The 24,410-nt window shown below is 40.5% G+C and overlaps 1 protein-coding gene across 3 annotated transcripts in view; it reads right to left on the bottom strand.

The window, feature by feature from the left end:
- Positions 1–325: 325 nt before the first annotated feature.
- Positions 326–24,410, bottom strand: part of PLPP4 (phospholipid phosphatase 4) — a 95,787-nt gene continuing 71,702 nt past the window's right edge. For 2 of the 3 annotated variants that reach the window (XM_054033299.1, XM_054033300.1), the window contains 2 exons: positions 11,686–11,856; positions 326–3,623 (listed from right to left, as the gene is read on the bottom strand). In XM_054033299.1, the coding sequence (XP_053889274.1) occupies positions 3,424–3,623; positions 11,686–11,856 (371 nt within the window). In that variant the 3' untranslated portion in view covers positions 326–3,423. The remainder of the gene's footprint in view (positions 3,624–11,685; positions 11,857–24,410) is intronic. The other variant, XR_008445576.1, reaches the window with a different exon arrangement.

The following is a 24,410-nucleotide window of genomic DNA, read 5'->3' on the forward strand; positions in this document are numbered from 1 at the left end:
TTATACTAATCAGATGTTTTATGAAGTATGTAATTCTCTAAACTTCACAGAGAGGCATGTCGTAGTTCAGCTGGTTGGATGTTCCGAGATGAACTTCAGATTCTAAGATCTAAACTGTGTTTTTTTTTCCTGCATAGAAATTGGATAATGTGTACTAGCTGAATGCTGGGACAGATCCTTTCTTGTAGCAACAGTAACTAACTCTTGGAACTGTTCCTTGCTCCTAAGTGATTTTAGGGCTGGTGGTTTGCAACACTCGTTATGGTTTACTAATGAAACCAAATTGGTGACCTTTCTCCTTACCAAAAAAATGATAACACGCAGATGTACAAAACCCCACATTCATGTGCAGTTTTATTGGTGCATTACATTACATTTCCTTCACATTAAGAGAGCATGAAATTAAAATACACCGATCCACAAAAATGCTTTCCTTACGCTGACGTGCTGGTAATTATAGCTCCGATGAACCTTTCTGTAAGTTTCATTTTATTACATTTTTCATAATTTTAATTACACCTTAATCAAAGCTTTTACATGGGCTGTTTTATTACTTTCAATTTAATTACACCCATTAAAAATACTTTCTTTGCTGCATTGCAAAGTCCTTTTCACCCATTTATCTTTCAATATAAGTATTTATGGTGCACAACATTTCATATTCCAACATTTTCACAGTTGCGTTTCTTCTAAGTGCTGTGTCAGCCTTTCCTATCCCAACTAACAAGGGGAATATAGCTAACTTGTATCAAAGTCCATTAAAATAGTGGGAATTTTTACAGCCCATTTAGGAGGCCCTACTCATTTTTTAAGCATACACCAAATTTATATAAAAATGTGTAAAATGCACTATACCTCAATAATACACTTTCAATTTGAGTTTAAGAATTTTTTAAATATTTGCATACATGCCAGAAGCCAAGTTTTTCCACTAAAAGACAAAGCCAATGGAAAAATCCTTCAGAATTTATAGAAACGATAACTTTGCTAGTTTTTTTAATCATCCTATATAAAATTATATCCTTGATATAGAATTCTATAGAACGGTGTAAAAACTCTCTAGCAAGGAGATAATTCTTTATTACATTTGCCTAGGTTTCTAGAGTAATGACTGGTCTACTATAGCTGGGTTTTGTTGGTAAAGATATACTGGGAAAACCCACCTAGTGAGGATGCAGTTAAACCGGCACAACTATGCTTATATTGGTTTAATTTATGTCAGTTTGAGGAACTGACATAAGCTATAGTGGCATATAAAAACAGTTATGCTGGTATAATTGTATCTACACTAGGGCCTATAGCACCAGTATAGACCAGGCCTAATTTCTATAGAACCCCTATTGGTCTCATCCCTATTACATTTTCTATGACTTTTCCATAAGGTCATTTCCTATTAATGTATATTTCACAATTTTGTATATGTTTTCATTAAATGAGTTTGGCAGCATTCTTTTGCGTGCATTTTTTTACTTAGAAAAAGGGTTCATAACTTGTTTTTCTTCTATAAAAATTCAAGTGTTGCCAATCAGGGAATAGCTCTTCTCAAAAAATTTACAAAGTGTACCTTTGACAAAAATAAATGACAAGCCTTTACACTGAGACACACAGCTTTTTTGAATCACAAAACGCCTACAAGGCCAATACATATTCCAACAGGAACACATTAGTTATAAGGTAGCTATGGCACTGGTCTCCTCCAGTCTAAAGCACCATAATGGATATTGTTGATCAAAGCAGTTATGATCACCTTAACGAGCTAATCTAGCCAAGGAATGTTCAACTGTCAGGATGTGATTTTTTGAACATTTTACCTGCTCTTTTATAATCCATCTATTAAAGGAAATGCTGGAAGATGACACTTTGCCATTCAAAGGTACATCATTTCACTGGAGGGTGATATGTTTTTAATATGGCATAGTGCATGAATAATGAATGGAAATCTAAAAAAAATGAACTAACATAGGTTGGTCATACACATGGTTACCTCCTCTGCACCTCATCAAAAGCCTACTGGAATATTATGAAATGATTCCCATTGACTTAATGGGCTTTGGATCAGGTGGCAAGATGACCCTTACAAATGCTAGGCTTAGGAATATGATGAATTGAAAATGGGGAAATGAGCAAATAGAATATTTTTCTCAGAATTCAGCCAGGCATATTACAGTGCTGGAAACTGACGGAAGCATTCAGACATGTCAAGTATCAGAGGGGTAGCCGTGTTAGTCTGAATCTGTAAAAAGCAACAGAGGGTCCTGTGGCACCTTTAAGACTAACAGAAGTATTGGAGCATAAGCTTTCGTGGGTGAATGCCCATTTCATCAGACGCAAGACCAGTACTTCTGGTAGTCTTAAAGGTGCCACAGGACCCTCTGTTGATTCATACATGTGAAACCAATGCTCATGAACCAAAGTCCTTACATTCCTTAAGATCACAACCAATGCTGGAGTGTCTCATTAAAGACAGTTCTACCAGGACAGCTGTGGCACATTGAGATTCACAGAAAAGATGGTGTTTCTTCAACTGCGCAGTTTTAGGATTTTTGCTTGTTTGTTTGTTTTTAAGATTGCAGCTTGTTGTATGTCGTGGGAGTTGCTGCAGTTTCATTCAATTTTGAAAATAATTACTGTCCGAGCTCTCAGAAAAAAATGCTAATATTTTAATACCCAGTTTCTAATCCAGCCTATGAACATATGTTATTGCAAGCTGACAATTTCCACAGATTTGGCTCACTCTGCTGTCAGCTTCGTCCTCCAAAAGCCTTGATGTGAATAGACTTGGCTCTTTTCAGACTCTTGCTCTTCATACATTTCAGCAACTGTTTAATTACCAGCTCAGAATAACCCTGCCAAAACTTGACAACAAGCACAAAGCATTCACATCATGTGGAAGATTTATTATGTTAGAAGACCACAACATAAACATAAGGAGGTTGCCCCTTACACATCAAATTATATAAAGAAACAGACCAAGGGCTGATTATGGCAGTTGCTGAAAACCTCCTGAAAGTGATGACCGCACTCAACACCTCCTGAAGTCACCGATGGTTGAGGACAATCTATTTCCTAGGAGGCGCTCAGCATCACACAACAGCCACTGTTTTCAGATTGACTGTATATTCAAATACCTCTCTTTCAAAACTATTCAGTTAACTAGCTTGGATTTGGCATGTGCTCTCTCTATTGACACTTTTTTTCTCTCTGGATTTTTTTTTGCTCTGGCAACGGACTGAAAACAGACAGCTGGACAAAACAGTATGTATTGAAAACTGAACTTTAAAAGTAAGAGGATGTTACTGTATGAAAACAAATATCTTAAAAAAAAAAAATCACTGCCCAAATGTACTGTAGGAAACATCATGTTAAGAGACCAGTTTGGAGGAATGTGAGAAGGGCTAAAAGTTCATTGTTCACATTTATTAGTCATACTGGTCCTTCAGTTATTCCCTCTAGAGGCAGGCCGGTAGCATTATCTGCTGTAGGTCTCTCTTCTTTCTTCGTTGAGGTCTGAACTAGGAGGCTGACGTAAGGTTTATGGCAAGCCATGTTACCCAAAGGTGGGTAGTGCTGTCTGTAGCAAATATAAGCGAAAATTAGGCCAATGATTCCTCCGACAAAAGCATCTAGGTAGGAAAAGCAACAAAAAAATCAAGCATGTTAGTGTTGAAATAGCAGCCAATATTGATGGGGGCGGGTGGGGGGGAATTAAAGTCTGCATCCAAGAGGTGCAGAATGTTCCCCTGGGTGGAAGCACCCTGCATCCTTTAATCTGCTCCTGGATTTATCCTCATGCAGCGCACTCACAAGGGAGACCCACAATAAACCCGATGGGTTGCTGCCCAGGAGATGACAGGTTTCAGGGTAGCAGCCGTGTTATTCTGTATCCTCAAAAAGAACAGGAGTACTTGTGGCACCTTAGAGACTAACAAATTTATTAGAGCATAAGCTTTCGTGGGCTACAACCCACGTGGTTGTAGCCCACGAAAGCTTATGCTCTAATAAATTTGTTAGTCTCTAAGGTGCCACAAGTACTCTTGCCCAGGAGATGGCACCCTTGTCCAGGGGCAGGTGGGTGGAGTCCCTCTGAGGAAGTCTTTACAAAACATTCCCTTTGTGCAGGGAACATCATGAAGGCCGTGGGTGGTGTGAGATGGATGGAATTCTGTTTTGCCCCTTTGCATTCCCTACAAGAGTTTTGAGCTGCCAAATCCATCTGGCTTTAAGAGTCCCTCTTTGACCCCCAGCCTGCTAGCTATAACTACGTTCTAACCAATGTATTTGGGGCTTGCATAGAGCCCCTGCATCCAAGAACCACTCAGCACCTTGCACTATTGGGCCCTAACAATATTTTGCACCTTTAATATCTTTTAACCATTGCCTTCTAAATCCAGGGTAGATATTCTCAAAACTGCTAAGCTACATGGATACTCTATCCACAAAATAGGTTTTATTATAGTGACTCCAGTTGCATTTTTATATTTTTTTTAAAAATCAGTTAACCTGAAAACTAACACAAGTCTCTGAAAAGACAAACCCTAATTAAACAGTTTGGCTTTTTGGTCTTGTCTTCCTGCTGCTTTCTGACATCACCTCCCGCTCCAGGCCTGCACTGATGCTTGGGGACAAAAACTCTCTGAAGTCCTGCAGACACCTGCAGACAGGAACGGCGCCAGGGTTTTTGGTGCCCTAGGCGGGGGTCCTTCCGCGCTCCTGGTCGTTGTCGGCAATTCTGCGGCGGGTCCCAGAGCGAGTGAAGGGCCCGCCGCAGAATTGCCGCCGAAGACCCGGAGCGCGGAAGGACCCCCCGCCGCCAAATTGCCGCCGAGGGCAGCAAAATGCCACCCCCCCAAATCCTGGCACCCTAGGCGACTGCCTAGGACACCTAAATGGAAGCACCGGCCCTGCCTGCAGATACTGGGATATGACTCACTCACAGCATGCATTGGTTTAAAGGGAGCATGGTCATTACATTTCTGCCTGTAGTTCTCCTCTCCCTAGGTGCCATCACTACAACAAACAAGATAACAAACTTCTTTGCAACACAAAGGGATTTGCTTCCTAAGGTATTTTTGTAGGACTGTTATTCTCTGTCTGAGAGAACAACAGTCTGTCAAGTGCAAGAGATTTGCACTGTTTGTCAAGTCACCCCTTGTCCCTTAATATTCAATTTTCTTTATCTTCTTTAGGAAATTCTTTATTTTCAAGTGAGGAAAAAAAAAATCCCTGAAAATACGCATTGGCTCGGAAAGGCCCTGGAGATTCAAATGTAAACAATAGTGAAAGACACTAACTATTAAACGGCATGAGGAGTTTAATTTTGTTCAGGAGCTTTAGCGCTGATCAAAAAAGGGTCAAAAGTATCCACTTATCTTTCTGATTTCTTTTTCACTTTCTTAACGGAAATGACAGTGTCATAAAAAATCGTGAAATTATCGTATCTAATTACAAAGAAGAGCAAATCGCTAAAATAAATTTAAGTAAAGAGAAATTTAGAATTCAAGCTCTAGTTCTGTCAGTCTGGTGTAGATTAGAGCTACAGCCAAAGTCGACATAAGTTATGTCACTCAACTTAAACACCGGTGTAGACAGCGCTATGTTGGTGGGAGAGTTTCTCCTGTCAGCTTAGAACAGCTATACTAGAAAGCTGACAGTGGCGCAGTGACTTAGTAGCGTATATCCCATTGAAAGTCACCTGAAAATCCCACCTTTGAGCTTTATTTCCTGGCTTAAGTCCCATACCAGGGGTCATGGTTACAAAAAAAATTAACAATACCCCTGTCACATGGCAGAAGTCACTAGCCACTGACTCCAATATGTGCTATTACACAGGCTTTCAAAGTTGGTTAAATTTAACAAATATTGTTCAGAATAAAATAATTTACTCTGCAGCTACATGAAAGGCTACTTTTGTCAGCTGGTGCCTCATATAAATCACATTAAAGTCAAAGAACGATTGAGTTTGGATAGTGTTCTTAGGCCTCAATGGAAAGACTCCCAGTGAGTGTAAATGACATTGGATTGGGGCCTTAGTAAGAATATCAGAATGGCCATCCTGGGTCAGACCAATGGTTGATCTAGCGCCAGAGGCTTCAGAGGGAATGAACAGAACAGGGCAATTTCGAGTGATCCATCCCAGTCATCCAGTCCGAGCTTCTGGCAGTTGGAGATTTAGGGAAACCCAGAGCATGGGTTTGCGACCCTGACCATTGATGGACCTACCCTCCAGGAACTTATCCAATTCTTTTTGGAACCCAGTTATACTTTTAGCCTTCACAACATCCCCTGGCAAACAGTTCCAAATGTTGACTGTTCACTGTGTGAAGTACTTCCTTATGTTTGTGTTAAGCCTCCTGCCAATTAATTTCATTGGGTGACCCTGGGTTTTTCTGTTATGTGAAGTGGTAAACAACAGTTCCATATTCACTTCCTCCATTCCATTCATGATTTTATAAACCTCTATCACAGTGATCTCCATTCCCTCTGTCCTAATCGACAGCATCACGTTGGAACTCCTGCTGGAAAGTGTTAATATAATGGCAACTCTCATTATATTGATGAAGATGAGAGAACAGCACCCTTCTCATTTAGAGAGGATACTAGGACTCCCAGAGTATCCAGAGCTGCAAGCACACTGTTAACCATGCTATGTCCTTTCCACTGTGATCAATACAGTTAGCTTCAGCATAATGAACTCCTTTTGACTCAAACTTCTCCTGACAGCATTAGACTTTACAGATCAGGCATGATTATTTTTACTTTCTCTCAGGTTCTTCAAACAAGAGCACCTGGGAAACCTTGTGTGTTGGTCCTTTCTGTGTCCTTTAAAAAAGAGCTCACCCTTCCTGGAGGCTTCTGAATTATGAAGATTAGTAACTTTTCTTTAGGTTATTGATCTGGCATGATGGATAACTCAGGCCTCAGTTCTGCCAGACTTACATGTAGTAAGTAGCACCTTACTCATGAGTATTCTGATGGACTTCACTGTTACTACTCACATGAGCAAGTTGCTATATGTACTGAGTACACACAATCATGTGATCCTACTACTATATACCGTACACTACTCCCACCTGTTATATCACCTTAATTAGAGCTAGATTGTATAAACCATTACATTGGTGAGCACAAGTTGACATGTAGAGCCCCACTGAAGTCAAAAAGATTGCTTGTGTGAGTAAATTCTTGTGTGAGCAAATGCTCACCAGTATGACCAAGTGTTTCATAATCTAGCCATTCATACACTCTTTGGGGTAGGGACTGCTTTTATTGTATGTCTGTACAGATCCACCACAGTGGGACCCTGATCCTAACCGAGGCCTGTGGAAACTACCATAATACAAAGTAACCACATGACTGCAGTGCTTTAGATCTGTGGGTTGCTGATCTTGCCCTATGTAGTCCGCAAAATTAGAATAAGCATTTTCACTCTGGTTTTCTCCAAGAAGATGCCTGTGTTTAGTTTGAGATCCTAGGAGAGACAGCCTTGCAAAATGTTATTTTTAATTTATTTACCAACACTAGAAAGGGAACATTGTTCCAGATTCCTTGTTTACCCCTGGTTCTATTTATTTCCATTTATCTAGTTAATAAATTCATTGGAATCTTTTCAGATTAGAGAAAGCCATGTGTTGAGTTAGGGTCTTAAAATAGTCAATGTATTTGGGATTCAATATGGAATATGCTAATCTGTTATAGTTCACTAATGCCAACACAAAAATTATGAACTCTATATTTTATATCAGAACTGAAGGAGGCTCAGAGAATGCTCATAATATTAATTCTGAGATCCCATTCTATGGCTTTTTAATGTAAGGTTACACTATTTCCTCTTTCATCTACAGTTCACTGAGTCCTGTACAGTATATTGATAGTCCTTGCTCATTCCCCACTGGGCAATTAAGGCTGTATCACAAAGCCACCATAAGTAATTTAACACAATTGGCTGCCTCCGCTGAGCACAAAAGACAGGAGCTGAGCTACAATGCTAAATTTTACAGAGTGACTTAGTCCCTCCCTAGAGAGTGCAGTTTTCTCAGGTAAGCGCTACGGTCACTTGCAGGATAACAGGGCTGCCGGAATAATCCCTGGTTTGTTAACAGCCAGCAGAGTTTTCAGCATCATCTACTTATACTTCAAAGACAAACATATGCAGCTGTAATGGACATGGTGGTAACCCCTTGGGTGTAAACTATTTCCACAACATATAAAACACACCATAATTATCTGCCTCACAGCACACATTTTAGTCCATAAATAATTCTTGCTCTTGGCAGGATAAAACACACTGCAAACATGCATAGACCAAGCTAGAGAATAACTACTGAATCTTTTCTCACAGACAGACCCGCACAGTTTTAATACTACATTCCACAGCATATCTATCTCTATGCACATGAATCTGCAGAAATAATTAGTCTGCACTTTCAAGTGGTTATCTGATTTTTTTAAAATTTAATTTCTATATTTTTTCATTGATTTGGAATGTTCCACCATCCTTATTATGTCTTATAAATTGCAATAAAATGACTGTCTACACTTGAAATTGTTGTTGTTTTACTATACTTTCTTGCTTATTGTACAGCTGGTCAACGTTGTTTGACCAAATTTTTTTTCTGTCAGAAATGTAGTTTCATCTAAATCAAAATTTTCTGTAGGAAAATGTTGATTTTGACTAGATATTTAAAATTTTCTAATCAGAAAAAGTACAATGAAAAAATTTGTTTTGAATAGGAAAAACCCACTTTTCCACATTTTGTTTTTAAATTCTTAAATGTGTTGAGGTTGTTTGAGATAAGCATGCAAAGCAAACCATTAATGTTTTTGTTTAAAAAGAGGTAAACAATTGTTTTTAAAGTTTTCAATTTTTTCAATTTCTTTAACAAACACTTTGTTTCATTTTTTTGTAAATTATTATTTTGAGATCTGTAGTATCAATAATTGGTAATAATTTTGCAAGTTTAACAAAAGGGTATTTTTAAGAAAAAGCAAAAATGGCAAAATTGAAGTATTTTAAACTGTTGACAGTTAAGTTGCTAAAGCGCAGATTTTTTTTTTTTTTTCTGAAATAACTTCTTGGGTAATCCCTCTTTGTTAACAAAACACCAGCTTAATTCAGGGCTGCTACTGCACTGACGGTGAATTGAATATCAAGCCACCAGAATGAAGGGCTCTTGAAACACCAAACTTTTTGGTGATTTCTCTGATTGTTTTGTTTTCAAAATGTTTTGTTTTTGCCCTCTTTGGGGGTTGCAAAGGGCTCAGAAATGCAAATGTAGTTCCAAAAGAACAACAATTTGTTGCTTCTTTTAAAAGGAGACAACAAACTTGGGTAAGAACACCATCAGGGCTAAAGATTTTTTTCCACGTGTCCAAGCTTAACCACTAGTGCATAAAATGTTCATGGTTTGTGTAAATGTACAGCTTTAACTGTGTAAGTGGCAAGAGAGAGGATTTCACATACACACCCATCTTTACCCATCCTGGGCATACAGACAAAGAAGTGATAAGAACTGGTTTGTTCTTCAGCATCTTACAAACCTATAACAGCAGCAGTTTTAGCTACAAATTAAGTGAGTTCTAAGTTCTTAGTGTAGTTAACATCTGGAAAATTTAACTGCAATTTTGGTAACATTTCATCAAGTAACATTTGTAAATCCCAGTTTTGGAATAAGAAATTTCCAAACCCTACACTATAATCAAGTACCTTTTTCTTTTCCTTTTTCCTCCCTATATGCGTGAGATAAAATAAAGTTTTTCTTAGTAACTGTGATTTTATGAACAAATGTCTGATCCTAGGCGGAATTTGTTCATAAAAAAGAGGGATTATATTATGATAATTGGTCTTACAAATTTATTCTAATTGTGAGCTCAACTGTAAAGGATGTGAAAGTTCATAAAATGTCACTATAACCTATAATAGCAAATGTTAATGGGAACAGGTGCAAAAAAAACCTGATAAAAATAACCCCAGAATTAGTCAAAACAGAAAAGTCTACTGATATAATTCAAGGACTATGACAAAATCATGCTTGGTAAAGACAAAAGATATGTAACTGGATTATAATGAACTGCAATTGGTTTGCTGGACATTAGGTCTAACTGGTGAACAAAATAATGAGGGGATGGGCTATTCCACCCATCACTCCCTTTTTTTTTGGGGGGGGGGGAGAGGGAACCTTAAAGAAAGACTTTTTGGGGTAAAATTAGAAAGCACAGACAAAGCTACTGGAGCGAGCTGCAACATCATGGCTGCCATCCCCATTGTTTCCTGGGACTCCAAGCCGCCTTTGTCCTTATCCCGAGGGATGTGCTGACCAGATTGGGCCAGAGAGAGGGATTCAGATGACATTGCTATCCCTACTTGCTTGAGCTAAATCCTAAACACCTCTAAGATTAAGCTAAATAGGACTTTAGCAACACCAGCTCCAGCTCATCTCAGCTAACTTCTTCTCTTTTACCCCAAAGGACCGTTATTAACTATCTTTAATACTAGGGTGACCAGATGTCCCGTTTTTAAAGGGACAGTCCTGCTTGGGGGGACTTTTTCTTATATAGGTGCCTATTATCCCCCACCCCCTGTCCCATTTTTTCACAGCTGCTATCTGGTCACCCTATTTAATACCATCTAAAAGATGGTCAAACAAGGGTTTCCCCCCCCCTTCTAATAACTCTCTTTAGCTAAAGGGAAAGTGAAGGGATGTTGTTAAAATGAAAGCCTTACTTAATACTCTACATTTCAAATGCTTTAACTGTTTTTCCTACTTTTCTTTATCTTTAATAAAAGGTTAAAAGGATTTTGAATGGTGTGTTTGCCATGGTACTAAACAGGCTCAGATTTCTGTATAGCAAAATCTGTTTAAGACTGTTTAATGTTGGACAGTGACTGGCTTATGTTAAGACCTTTGACCCATTTATTCCATGTAAATTAATATGACAGTGATAAGATCTTCTGATTCTGAGATCTGATTGCAGAATCAGGAAAGCATTGCATGTTCCTGCAATAAAGAACATGTCATGATACAATAAATTATGAATATTTTAATTAGCAGTTGCAACTTAGTGAACATACACTGGTACAACGTACATTGTATATATTAAATCTACCCAGCTAACATCTGAGAATTAGTCCATTCTGAAGTAAAATACTGGAATCAAAAATATCTGCCAGAATCTATGGAAAATCAATTTTATTTTTTATTGGACATGATGTGAATATGATATAGTTTCCTTACTAAATTAGGTGATTAATTTGGAAACAGAGGTTCTCATTCCTCCAAAGCCATTATGACCATAGCCGTTTACCCAAACATCTGTTTTACTAAAAAAAATTTAATGGGCTAGAAGACATGAAGCTTTGCAGCAAAGCTTTGAGCTCGGGCAAAAATTGTCACCATCTGTATTCTATACTATATATCTTAAGAGGCCACAATCCACCTAGCAGCATTTACAAAAAAGTTCTGTAGTTTTCTGTTCTACAGTAATGGGCCAAAACATGTTTATATGCATTCAATCATATATAAAAACACACAGATATACTGAGCCCCTGTCATATTCACACACGCTGTCGGAACTAAAATGACGCTTAGAACTAGCTGCCAGTCAAACAAGTTATAATCACTCCATCCCTGGAGCTCTCACTGCAGAAATAGAAGGACAATAAAAAGGAAAGGCATCACCATGACTCACCTTGCCAATGATGCTTGTAATCACACATGCGTGACAGGGCAATCATCATGGCACAATACAGAGGCAGAATTGCTGCACAAAGCCGCCAGCTTTTCCCTCGGCCATTTTCAGTGAAGCAGTGCAACTTTCCAGCTAAGTAGAAGGTCGTAAAGCCAAGGCCTGAAAATGCAACTGCCGAAGAAAAACAAAGTTACAGAATCATGTCATTAGCAACTAGAGTAAGAGTGTGATCCTGGGAGGTTTAACAGAGAAGTGAGAGGCCTGTGATATACAGGAGTCAGACTAGATGAGCGGGTGGTGCCTTCTGGCCTTAAACTCTATGACTTTATAACATGCATCTTTCTACTGCAAGGAGGTCTTGGTCCTAGTAGGTGCTCAGCAGCACCTTTTAGGTTAGAGGCCACTAGAACCAGAAGGATACAAAAAGCACAGACCATGCATCCTGAACCCAGATAAACTCTAATGACCATATGGAGGAGCCACGGGTGCACAGTACCTGGTGGGAGGCACCCAGCGCTCTTTAGGCATGGTAATAACCCCAGCCTTCATCTTAACAGTATTGATATATCTTGGCTATTTTAGTTATAAAATATTAACCTTCCTAAACAGCTGATTTTTAAATGTTTTTTTGTTAAAAGGCAATAGTGACATTACAAATCTTAGGCTCAAGCCTACAAGTGCTAAGCTGTGGGTATTCAGTCCCATGCAAGATTGGGCCTATTATTAATACAGGCTTTCCATATATGTGATATACATCTATACAGGAATACAAGGTAATGAGGTTGAGTAAATATTTCAGAATAAATCCACCTGCATTTTAAAGATGTGCAATTCGCACATAGCCCACCAAATCCCAGAATACTGTGATATCTCATTTTTAAAAAAAATTTCAGTAAAGCTTTCTTTAACAGTGAACTCTTTTCCTCTGGAAAAACCAGATCTCCTATCCAGTATTACATATTTATCTTTTGCTTTATGGCATCCATTCCAATAAGCACTTAAGCATATGCTTAACTTTAGGCACAAGGTTAAGAGTTCTGATGAACTTTCCAGCATAGATCCCAGTTCATGATTGATGGTGTAAAAGGATTCACTCATATAAAGATCTTTTGATATATTTAAAAGATATTATTGGGTTCCATTTACTTGCTTCTGTATCACATTCTTAGCTAGCAGTTATGACAGAATCCAAATGCCAAGTTTCTATATACTGAATGTTTTTATACGGATTGCTGTTCAAATTCCAGATAGTTGGTGATGGATCTGGGGCAGCGATTTAACCAAAAAAAAAAAAAAAAAAAAAATTACTTTTTAATTAAAAATATGTATCTTATACATTTTAAATGTTTGTTGTTGTAGTAAATGTACTGCTGATGAAAGGTATGGAACAGACAGCACTGGAAAACAGATTATTTTATTGATCCACAAAAAGGGTACAGAGAGGCTCACCTATAAGCCTTAACCATGGTCTGGAAGGACCAACTGCAGGAATGAGAGCAGAGTTCACTCTCTAGACATCTGATCCAAAGCCCATTGACATGAATGAGAGTCTTTCCATTGACTCCAGTGAGTGTCGGATCAGATCCTTGTATTCATTTCCCAATCCTGTGAATTGCTGAGTACCTTCTATAAGGGCATGTCTACACTTACCTCCGGAGTGATAAATTGACCGCTGAGCGTTCTCCCGTCGATGCCGGTACTCCACCGTAGCGAGAGGCACAGGCGGAGTCGACGGGGGAGCGTCAGCAGTCGACTTACCGCAGTGAAGACAGCGTGGTAAGTAGATCTAAGTACGTTGACTTCAGCTATGTTATTCCCATAGCTGAAGTTGCATAACTTAGATTGATCCCGCCCCTCCGCCCCCCCAGTGTAGACCAGGCCTAAGATGATGAAGGAAGTTGCAACTAATTCATTGATAATTCCACATAACTTTAATATATTGGTTTCACTCTGATTTGAGGTTATGATTCTAATTCTATTTATGCATGTGTCTAGTGAAAAGCAGTCTAACACGCTGCCATTATGTAAGTAAATGGAGTCCTGAATATTCATGGCATATCTAATAAAAATAATTGTAAAAAACTACCTGTGTACCTCCCCATGACATCTGTTATGCGTTTGTCACTGTAAGAACTAGACATTACTCATTTATTGACACATGAACATAAGGTAATAGGTCATGTTCATATGATAAAAGCCACTGATCCTGCTCTTGTTGAAATCAGAGGCAAAACTCCCATTGATCTTGGATCAAACCCAGATTTGTTTTCTAAACTTATGCTTAGGCCTTTCAAAATGTCCTTCTGCACATACTTTCCATCGCTAAATGAAACAAAGTAATGACCTTTGCATTCTGCAGACGAATCTATGGAATAGTCAATTTTAGTTGATACCACAGTGGAGCATTTTCATAAATTTCAACCATGCAGACAATTGAATGTAATTACTGAAGACTTGTTTTTCACCTTTAAACCCACAAATGAATTGTCTCTTTTGAACAGAAGTAGCAGATAGAGATGGGATGCATACTAAGCATCAAACTTGGGCACCAAACACTTAGTTTTCGGATAGCCCCCTTCAGCCTATGGTGATTTCACTACATTCTTCCTGGCTGACGAAGGTGGGAAGTGGACTCTGAAATGCACTTCAGCTCAATGAAAGGTCTCCTAAACCTACTTTTGTTTATTATTATTTTAAAAAAGCTATAAGGATGTGGGTATAGCCTGAAAGTGCCCAAACCAATGGATAGTAAAACATTCTTTCTATCTCTGAAACTGTGGGTTGGGACCCCCTTTGAATGGGGTCTCCAGGGCTGGCTTACACTTGCTGGAGCCCAGGGCTGAAGCCCGAGCCTCACTACCCAGGGCCGAAGCCAAAGCCCAAGGGCTTCAGCCCTGGGGGGCAGGACTCAGGTTGCAGGCCCCCTACCTGGGGCTGAAGCCCTTGAGCTTCAGCTTTGGCTGGAGCAGTGGGGCTTGGGCTTTGGCCCCCGCACCCAGGACAATGGGGCTTGGGCGGGCTCAAGTTTCAGTTCCCCCCTCCTGAGGTCATGAGTAATTTTTGTTGTCAGAAGGGGATCGCGGTGCAATGAAGTTTGAGAACTCCTGCTCTAGAGGAGGTGTTGTGGTGGTTTCCTCCCATGTTCAAAGCAAGTCTTAACTTGGTGCATGCTTTTTATCTTCTTTACTTGATGAGCTAAGTGAGATGTGTAATAATAGGTATGGACTAGCAGGGTATGAAACAGAATCTGACCCAGATGTTCACCACCACTCAAATGTAATCAGGTTCCTTTTTTGAAATAATAATAAAAAAGTAAAAAGCAACAGAGGGTCCTGTGGCACCTTTGAGACTAACAGAAGTATTGGGAGCATAAGCATTCGGGGGTAAGAACCTCACTTCTTCAGATGCAAGTAATGGAAATCTCTGCCTCTGGAGATTTCCATTACTTGCGTCTGAAGAAGTGAGGTTCTTACCCCCGAATGCTTATGCTCCCAAGACTTCTGTTAGTCTCAAAGGTGCCACAGGACCCTCTGTTGCTTTTTACAGATTCAGACTAACACAGCTACCCCTCTGATAATAAAAAAGTAGGTTTACTTTTTTTCATGTCTCTCCTTCTCCCCTTCACCCTCCAATTTCTGTGTGCCTTTGCACCTCCTGGTTCTTTCCATGACTGCAAAAGGGAAAGCTGAAATATGTTGACAATGATATTTCCTTCAATCCATCTGGAAGCACAAAATGTAATACATTTCACCAGTGAGCCTTCACTTGTGAGATTTGCAGCCCCTAGCAGTTCAGAGAGTTTGGATAAACATCTGAATTTTGTACTGATTTTCTAAACCTAGCCTCTGAACAGTGGAGAAGTTGTGCAGCAGCAATCGCTCTTTGCAATGTAGGTCTTCAGGTCACCCCTCCTCATATTCAGAACTGCTGTGGTTTGAAAGACAATTCCAATGCAGAAAAAAGCAGCAAACACAATTCACATTTTATTCTGGGGAGCAACGTATTTTCCCCACAGTAAAAACTCCAGCTAGGTGTTGTTTAGCATCTCTTAGGATCATGACCAACATTGAAGGGAAGAAAAACAGCAATTTAAATATGTTCATATGTTAATGTCAACCCCTATATTTTATTAATGCAATGAGAATATAAAATTCACCCATATTCAGAAAAACAGATTTCTGGGTGCCTGTCTCAATATCTGCACATTATAAGGGGATGCAGGAACAGTCTTCTATCCATACATCATGCAATTAAAAAAAAATGGGAGTTTCTTCCTTAATCTAAACCTTTTTATTTTCAGGCATGTAATTTTCACATTCATAGTGCAAGAAACATTGGATTCTATTAAGATGCTCCAGGGCCATAGATTTTTGCAAAGTCAGTGAGACAAATATTAATCATAGCACAGCAGTACCCACCAAAAAAAAAAAAAAAAAAAAAATGCACCGCATTGCATTTCAATTAACTTAATTAGCCCCTAAAGACAAAGGACCTAACAAAGGTTTTTTTAGATAAGATCATGATTAGTTTCAAAAAGGGAATGGTAAGTACAGAACTGCCTTGATATTTAGCATTTGCACAGGCTGTATCATCTCAGGGGGATTCTCAGAGAACTTAGTGACAGAGGGGTATCAAAATTTGGAGAGTCTTTGGGCAGATCTACACTACAGGCTAAGTCAAATTATTTATGTCTCTCAGGGGAGTGAAAAAGCTCCTCCCCACCACCTGAGCGATGCAAGTTCTGCGCTTTCCACACTAGAGTTACATCAGCGGGAGATGCTCTCTAGCTGACATAGCTTCCACCTCTGGAGTAATTAGCCGACAGGAGAGCACTCTCCCGTTGGCATAGTGTGTCTGGACCAGATGTGCTGCAGCTGCGCCGTTGTAACTAACGCTGTAGTGTAGACTTGCCCCTAGCTTAAAATACATTACAAAGTAAAACAAAGGGAAACAACTCATCAACTGGGGTTCAAAACCTTCTTAATATGGAACTCCTTCAAAGTTTCTCTTTTGTGAAGAGAAAATGTAATTCTGAAATACTGACAGTGATTCTAATTGGACTGAAATGACATATTGCTGGATTAAATGGGCAATGTGACGCACTTAGCATCAGAGAAATTTGATGCTGATTTGAACAGTTCAGTCATGGCAGGCCATGCATATTATAAACATTCAGGCTGTTGCAATGCATATTACACTATGTCAAGAACTGATTTTTAAGTTTGCTAGCAGTTCCAATTTTTTTGAAAATTTATAAAAACAACAACATTTTTCTGAATTTTCAGCGAGTCAAAAAGTTAGAAAAAAATCATTTGGGGTTGAATGAAATGCTTCCTTGAAAATGAAAGACTGTTTCAATTTGGGGCATTTTTGTTGTTAAAAGCAAAGGAAACTTGCTTTTATTAGGGCTAGATTCACAAGGGGACTTAGGCACCATTCCCAAAACCCCCCTGCCCCCCATTTCCTCACTCACCTGGGATGTAGAAAACCCGGATTCAAATCTCCACACTTTATATGAAAGTGGGCCAGAGAGTGAGAATGATTCTGTAGCTTGGTGGTCCACACACTCACCTGGGTTTCAGTCCCTGCTCCAGTGAATATTTAATTATTTATACAAAGTGGAACAGCTTCAATAGGAGAGATTAAGACCCATCCTAGAATAGCCACTACCCTAGAGGAGAGATCTGAACCCACTTCTCCTATATCCCAGGTGAGTGCACTAGTCTATTTGATATAAACAGAGGGGGACCCTCCTTTTCCTCAATACTGTGAACAGCACCCCTTCTGAATCTAGGCTGGAAAATCTAAATGTTTCACTTGAAAATGTTGAAATGAACAATAGAAGTGGTAGATGTGGTGTATCTTGACTTTAGTAAGGCTTTTGATACTGTCTCACATGACCTTCTCATAAACAAACTAGGAAAATACAACCTAGATGGAGCTACTATAAGGTGGGTGCATAACTCATTGGAAAACCATTCCCAGAGAGTAGTTATCAGTGATTCATAGTCAAGCTGGAAGGTCATATCAAGTGTGTCCCACAGGCACCAGTTCTGGTTCTGGTTCTGTTCAATATCTTCATCAATGATTTAGATAATGGCATAGAGAGTACACTTATAACATCTGTGGATGATACCAACCTGGGAGGGGTTACCAGCGCTGTGGAGGATAGGATTAAAATTGCAGAAATGGTCTGAAGTAAATAGCATGAAATTCAATAAGGACAAATGCAAAGTACAGTACAGACCCGTTTACACGCGAATCCGCTTAAAGCGCGGTAGTGCCATGCCTCCCAGTGCTACCTATTTAACACGCGAGACTTATTAACACACGGTACAGGAACTTGCTATGTAGTGCTACAGATTTGCTCACTAACTCACTGACACAGAAATCGACAGGAAGTGCAGAGTGGAAATGTGTTGTACATCTTTACCGATATTCTATCACGCACGCGTAGTCATTGTCACGCTAGAGAAATATATAATATAGAGTAGTTATATAGGAATATATATACTACATTAGAAAATTTTAACTGTAGGCCTAATATAATGGCTGACGGCAAGCATCAGTGTTCCTACACTATAGAAGAAAAGCTAGATGCAATAGATCGAGTAAATAGATCGAGAAACCCAGGCCAAAGTTTCAAAAGATATTAGGATTGCCGAATCTACTCTCCGAGGATGGCTAAAAAACTAATGTAAACTGAATGACTTTGTACAAAATATTGATTCTGCCACGGGGCCTAAGCGAAAACGTATGCGCTATTCAGCAAAATCCACAATAGACAAAGCCATGCGCACGTAGTTTGCTCAGGAAAGGCTGAAGGAATGCCGCTAAGTGGGCCAATTCTTCAAGCCCAAGCGACAAAAGTTGGAAATTTAACGGGGGATGAATCATTCCAAGCCAGCAAGGGGTTTATAAGTCATTTTAAAAAGTGTCATGGCATAGCGCAGGTATCGATTTCTGGAGAAAGCCGATCAGCCGATGAATCGGCCACGAACGCGTTTTCCGCCGAGTTAAAATCTATTTTATAAAATGAAGAACAACTTTATAATTGTGATGAAACAGCTTTATTTGCAAAACTGCTACCTGTTAAGACTTTAGCCTTTAATTACGAGACACAGAAAACAGCTGGATTTAAAAAGATAAAAGATCGTGTGACTCTTCTTTTTTGTAGTAATAAGATGGGCAGCCATAAGCTTGCCCCTCTTCTTGTTGGCCACTTTCATAACCCTCACTGCTTTAATCACCTCAGTAGAGCCACACCGCCAGTAATATTCGCTAACAGCAAAAATGCTTGGATGACAAGACACATTTTCGACGACTGGTTCCACAACAGCTTTGTTCCAGCTGTTCGTAAGCATCTGTGGTCGAAGAAACTCTAAGCCAAAGCACTTTTGCTACTTGACAATTGTCCAGCCCATCCTCCAGCCGAATCACTGGTATCAAGCGATGGACAAATTTGAGTGCTATACCTACCATTCAACACAACATCAAAAAATTCAACCTTTAGACCAGGGCATTATTCAGAATTTTAAAAACATTTATCGTTGGGAGCTGATTTTGGCGATTGTGTCATGCACGTCTTCAGGCATTTCCGAATTTCTGAAACAGTTAAACATGAAGGAAATTATTTATTTAGTTAAAAAAGTCCATTGAAAACTGCTGGATGAAGGCTCTCGGTGATGCCTTTTCTGTCAAAAGACAGCTCAGACTCAGAAAACTCCAGCAGTGGCACTGATACAGAGCCACACTTTGAATGATTTTCAGAAGAAGACGTCCTACAAACACGCACGCAGACAAAAGAGGATAAAGGTAAACTTCTCTTTCAAATGATAAAAGACTTTAGTTTGGATACGCCATCGGAAATCATTACTGAGTGGCTGGAGATGGATGAAGATTGCCCGACTTCAGAATTTCTGTCCGAGGAAAAAATATTAATGGGCTGTGAGGCTACGTTGGACCGCGAAAGTGATGGCGAGAATTCTAATAACGCAGGTCTAAATGACAATGATGACGACAACGAGGATGTCGTTGAAAAGGTCAAAATTTTGCCCACAGAAGCCATTAGTGCTGTAGAAATTGTGGTAAGATTTATGGAGGAGCAAAATGCGGAAAATATCGAAATGATTCATCTGCGGCGAATGACAGACTTCATAAGAAAGAAAAAAAAATGCAAGCCCGAAAGAGCAAAAAATAACAGCGTTTTTTTCTAAGTGAAACATAGCCACTTTTTTCAGCATGGCCCTCTTAACCCGCAGTCTGTTAACACGTGGTTGTGACGGCTTGACTCCTGACATCCGTGCGTAAATAGGTCTGTACTGTATTCCGCTTAGGAAAGAGCAATCACTTGCACACATACAAAATAGGAAATGACTATCTAGGAAGCAGTACTGTGGAAAGGAATCTGGGGGTCATAGTGGATCACAAGCTAAATATGAGTCAACAGTGTAACGCTGTTGCAAAAAAGAAGACATAATTCTGGGATATATTAGCAGGAGTTTATAAGCAAGACATGAGAAGTATTTTTTCCTCTCTACTCTGTGCTAATTAGGCATCAGCTAGAGTATTGTGTCCAGTTTTGGGTGCCACATTTCAGGAAAGATATGGACAAATGGGAGAAAGTGCAGACAAAGCAACAAAAATGATTAAAGGTCTAGAAAACATGACCTACGAGGGAAGACTGAAAAATTGGGTTTGTTTAGTCTGGAGAAGAGAAGACTGAGTGGGGATGTGATAACAGTTTTCAAGTACATACAAGGAGGGAGAAAACAGTGATAACAGTTTTTAAGTACATGGAGGAGGGAGAAAATTTGTTCTCCTTAACCTCTGAGGATAGGACAAGAAGCAATGGGCTTAAATTGCAGCAAGGGCTATTCCGGTTGGGCATTAGGAAAAACTTCCTAACTGTCAGGGTAATTAAGCACTGAAATAAATTACCTAGGGAGGTTGTAGAATCTCCATCATTGGGGATTTTTAAGAACAGGTTGGACAAACACCTGTCAGGGATGGTCTAGATCAGTGGTTTCCAACTTTTTTAAGCCCAAGATCACTTTTTGAATCTAAGGGCAACCCAGGATCTTCCCTTCCCCAAGGCCCCGCCTCACTCACTCCATCCCCCCTTCTCCATCGCTCGCTCTCCCCCACCCTCACTCACTTTCACCGGGCTGGGGTAGGGGGTTGCAGTTTGGGAGGGGATGCTGGCTCTGGGCTGGGGCCCAAAGGGTTTGCAGTGTGCGAGGGGGCTCTGGGCTGAGCCTGGGGCAGGAGCTTGGGGTGCAGGAGGAGGTACAGAGTGCTGGTTCTGGGAGGGGGCTCCGGGGCATGGGGCAGTGTTCGGGTGCAGGAGGGGGTACAGGGTACTGGCTCTGAGAGAGGGGTCAGGGCTGGAGGTTGGAGTGCAGGAGGGGGTTTGGGGTGCTGGCTCTGGGAGGGGACCCAGGGTGGGCCTTGGGGTGCAGGAGGGAGTATGGGGTGCTGGCTCCGGGAGGGGGCTCAGGGCTGGAGTTGGGGCACGGCCTCTCACCAGGCAGCACTTACCTCCGGCAGCTCCCGGTTGGCAGCGGGCGCAGCAAGGCTAAGGCAGGCTCCCTGCCTACCCTGGCCCCACACCGCTCCTGGAAGGGGCCAACGCACCTCTGCGGCCCCTGGGGAGGGCAGGGGGCATATGGCTCCGTGTGCTGCTCCTGCCTGCAAGCACCACCCCCACAGCTCTCCCAGCCAATGAGAGCTGTGAGGGCGGTGCTTGTAGGCAGGAGCAGCGTGCGGAGGGAGACCCCTGTCCCCCCCCCCCCCTCCATCCCTGGGGCCACGCTGGCCGCTTCTGGGAGCAGCATGGGGCCAGGGTAGGCAGAGAGTCTGCCTTAGCAGCAGCCACACTGTGCCACCAGAGATTGCAATCGACTGGCGATCCTCTAGGATTGACCAGTCAATCATGATCAACTGGTTGGTGACCACTGGTCTAGATAATACTTAGTCCTGCCATGAGTGCAGGGAACTGGACTAGATGACCTCTCGAGGTCCCTTCCAGTCATGATTCTATGATTCTGACATTTCTGAAACCCCCTCACCCCCCGTTTTTTCCCAATATCACTGACATGAATTTGTGAAATGTTTCAATTGTCTCAAATCTACATTTTTCAGCCCCTCCCCCACCCCCACCCCCAAAAGGTCTGGATGAAAAATTCTGCCCAGCTCTAACTTGAAGAAACACAGTATCATCATGCAGGTGCCCCTTAGTCAAAGGATCCAGGTACATTTTTATACTTTACACAATCTCTGGCTGCACTGTGAAGTCTTTAGGGAGATCATTAAAAACCTTCCCATATGTAAAATCTTTTCCGTTTTGAATTTCCACTTTGTGAGCTTGGATTCTTCTGTAGAATTCCCTTCATGGTCATACATAAATAAATGAAAAGAAGACAGAGCTGTAGCTAAATGTACTCCATATAAATAAAGATATGGGTGTCTGACGGTGTTATAAATTACATGCCTTTAATTCTGAAGGCAAGAAGGCAATTAAAAGCGGAGGCGAAGAGGCCAAGTCACAGCAAACTGTATCTGACTACAAGGAATATAGGCAAAGCCAACCCTACTTTTATTAAGGAGCTTCCACATCTGCCTTGTATTCTGTTCTATTCAATCTAATCCACAGTGCAATGTCCAGAACTGTATTGATGGGCTATATTTTTCTGAAGATTGGTGGCAGCATAGAATAACATAAAAGATCATCCCTTTAAAAGTGTGGTGGAATCCAGTGGTAGATTTATTTTGATGAGGCCTGGAGCAAGTCCAATCAAAGAGCCTGGTACAAAAAAAAAAAAAAAAATGCTCATGGCATTACTGGTTCCTTTCCCATGCTCTGTATTTGTTCAGAGCATGTAAAATTTCCATTGAGGTCAGTGGAAGATCCTATCATAAAAGCATGCTCAATACACAATTGAATCTGTTTGCAGTATAGGTGAAGAGACAAATTTTGCCTTAGGCTGTTAGCTTGTAACTCTGAACTCAAGGCACAAATTCTCCAGCCAAGCTTTACATTACAGTGTTGTGAGACTGATTTTCTGAAACCTGGAATGTGTTCATCCAGAACCCAGCTGCTTTCCCCATGGCCTCGGTGTGTACTGTCAGCAGCAGAGGAGAACATGGACTCAGCAGCTAACAGCTCTCAGATGGAGGAACATCAAATAGAGAAGTAAGAGTAGACTCTGACATCATTGGATTGATGTGCACTCTGTGTAGGCTGCTACTTTGCTTGCTAACTATATTTTGAAGACGTGGTCAATCAACAACATTAATATGGGCAATTCACTCTGTAAAAAGGGAAATCAGTGTGGGAATACGTGTGATTCACATTCAAGAACCAGTCAACCAATTGCATATATTTCAGTGCGTATTTTTTTTCGGCTCCAGGAAAAGTCAACAGCTTATTTGTACCATACAGAATAGGCAGACACACACACAAAGACATGTCATGCACACGGAAATAAAACCGTCCGGTGTCACATTAAATAGTTCTTATGATTCTGCATCAGAAGACAGATTTCAAACAATCAATAGAACCATTGCCACTGACCTATATTTATATTTTTGCTTCATTATGAGCTGCTTTGATCCCTTGCACCTGAGTAATTCATATCCTGGACCACTTGCATAATGAAGACAAGGAGTGACATAAAATCCCAGCAAGCCCTTCTGGGAAACAGAGCACCAACAAAAATGAAGAAGTCAGTTTGATTCAGCTTAAAACAGTGTAACTAAAACTAAGGTTGATGTGGTTGTAAAGTCTCAATATAAATATTTAACTGGCTTTAAAATTATGGAAGGAATGAGAGGGAGAAAAGGAATGATCCAAATGCACATCACAGGAACATGTGACAATTCTCTGCTCTTTGTTCATTCTGGTATTGCTGATACAACTCAAGCACCTTATCCTGCATGGTGCTGCACTCTCAACCCCCACTCAACACCTCAAAGGGGGCAAACAACATCTTACTGGGTTGGTCCCCAAGTTGCAAAACAGTATGGAACTTGGCACATGTTGGATGAAGAAAACAGACTGGTTAAAATGTGTAGTGTGCCATTATTATTTGTAATGCAGCATTAGGTCCCTATTTGTGCTAGACTTTGTACAAACACATGCTAAGGTACCGTCCCACAGAGTTTACAGTCTAAACAGACAAAGGGTGGGAGAACCAGAGCTGCACAGAGAAGAGAAGTGACTTGTCCAAGGTCACACACACCCCCAAAACCAGAAATAGCAGCAGAGCCAGAACTAAAGTCTCCTGAGACCCAGGCCAGTGCTTTGACCACTGAATCATGCTGCCTCACAACATTCAAACAGCTTCATTTTGCATTTGAATAGTATTCATAAAAGAGCTCTCTCTAAACGGGTGGGATTAGTCATAAAATATTCCAGGGGTGAAGGGAGTATTGGAATTAGGAAGGAGGATTTAGTTCTTACTGTTAATGGTTGCTATATGCTGACATCCAGAGAACAACAGACCCAAAAGTGATGAGGAAAAAAGATTTAGCAAGACTATTCCTCCAATTATGGTAAGCTTACATTTTCTAGCTCTGCTGATAGCATTAGAGAAATGCATTGGGGACTGCGGGGCTGCATTAGCTCCAATAAAGATTCTGTATTTGCAAACTTTTGTACCATTCGGAATAGAAGCTGAAGCAATCCTGGGATGTGTGGTGCCTGCCAAACACTTTTTAAAAAA

Source organism: Malaclemys terrapin, chromosome 7 (genome assembly GCF_027887155.1).
Source record: "Malaclemys terrapin pileata isolate rMalTer1 chromosome 7, rMalTer1.hap1, whole genome shotgun sequence".
In the NCBI taxonomy this organism is placed as follows: Eukaryota; Metazoa; Chordata; order Testudines; family Emydidae; genus Malaclemys; species Malaclemys terrapin.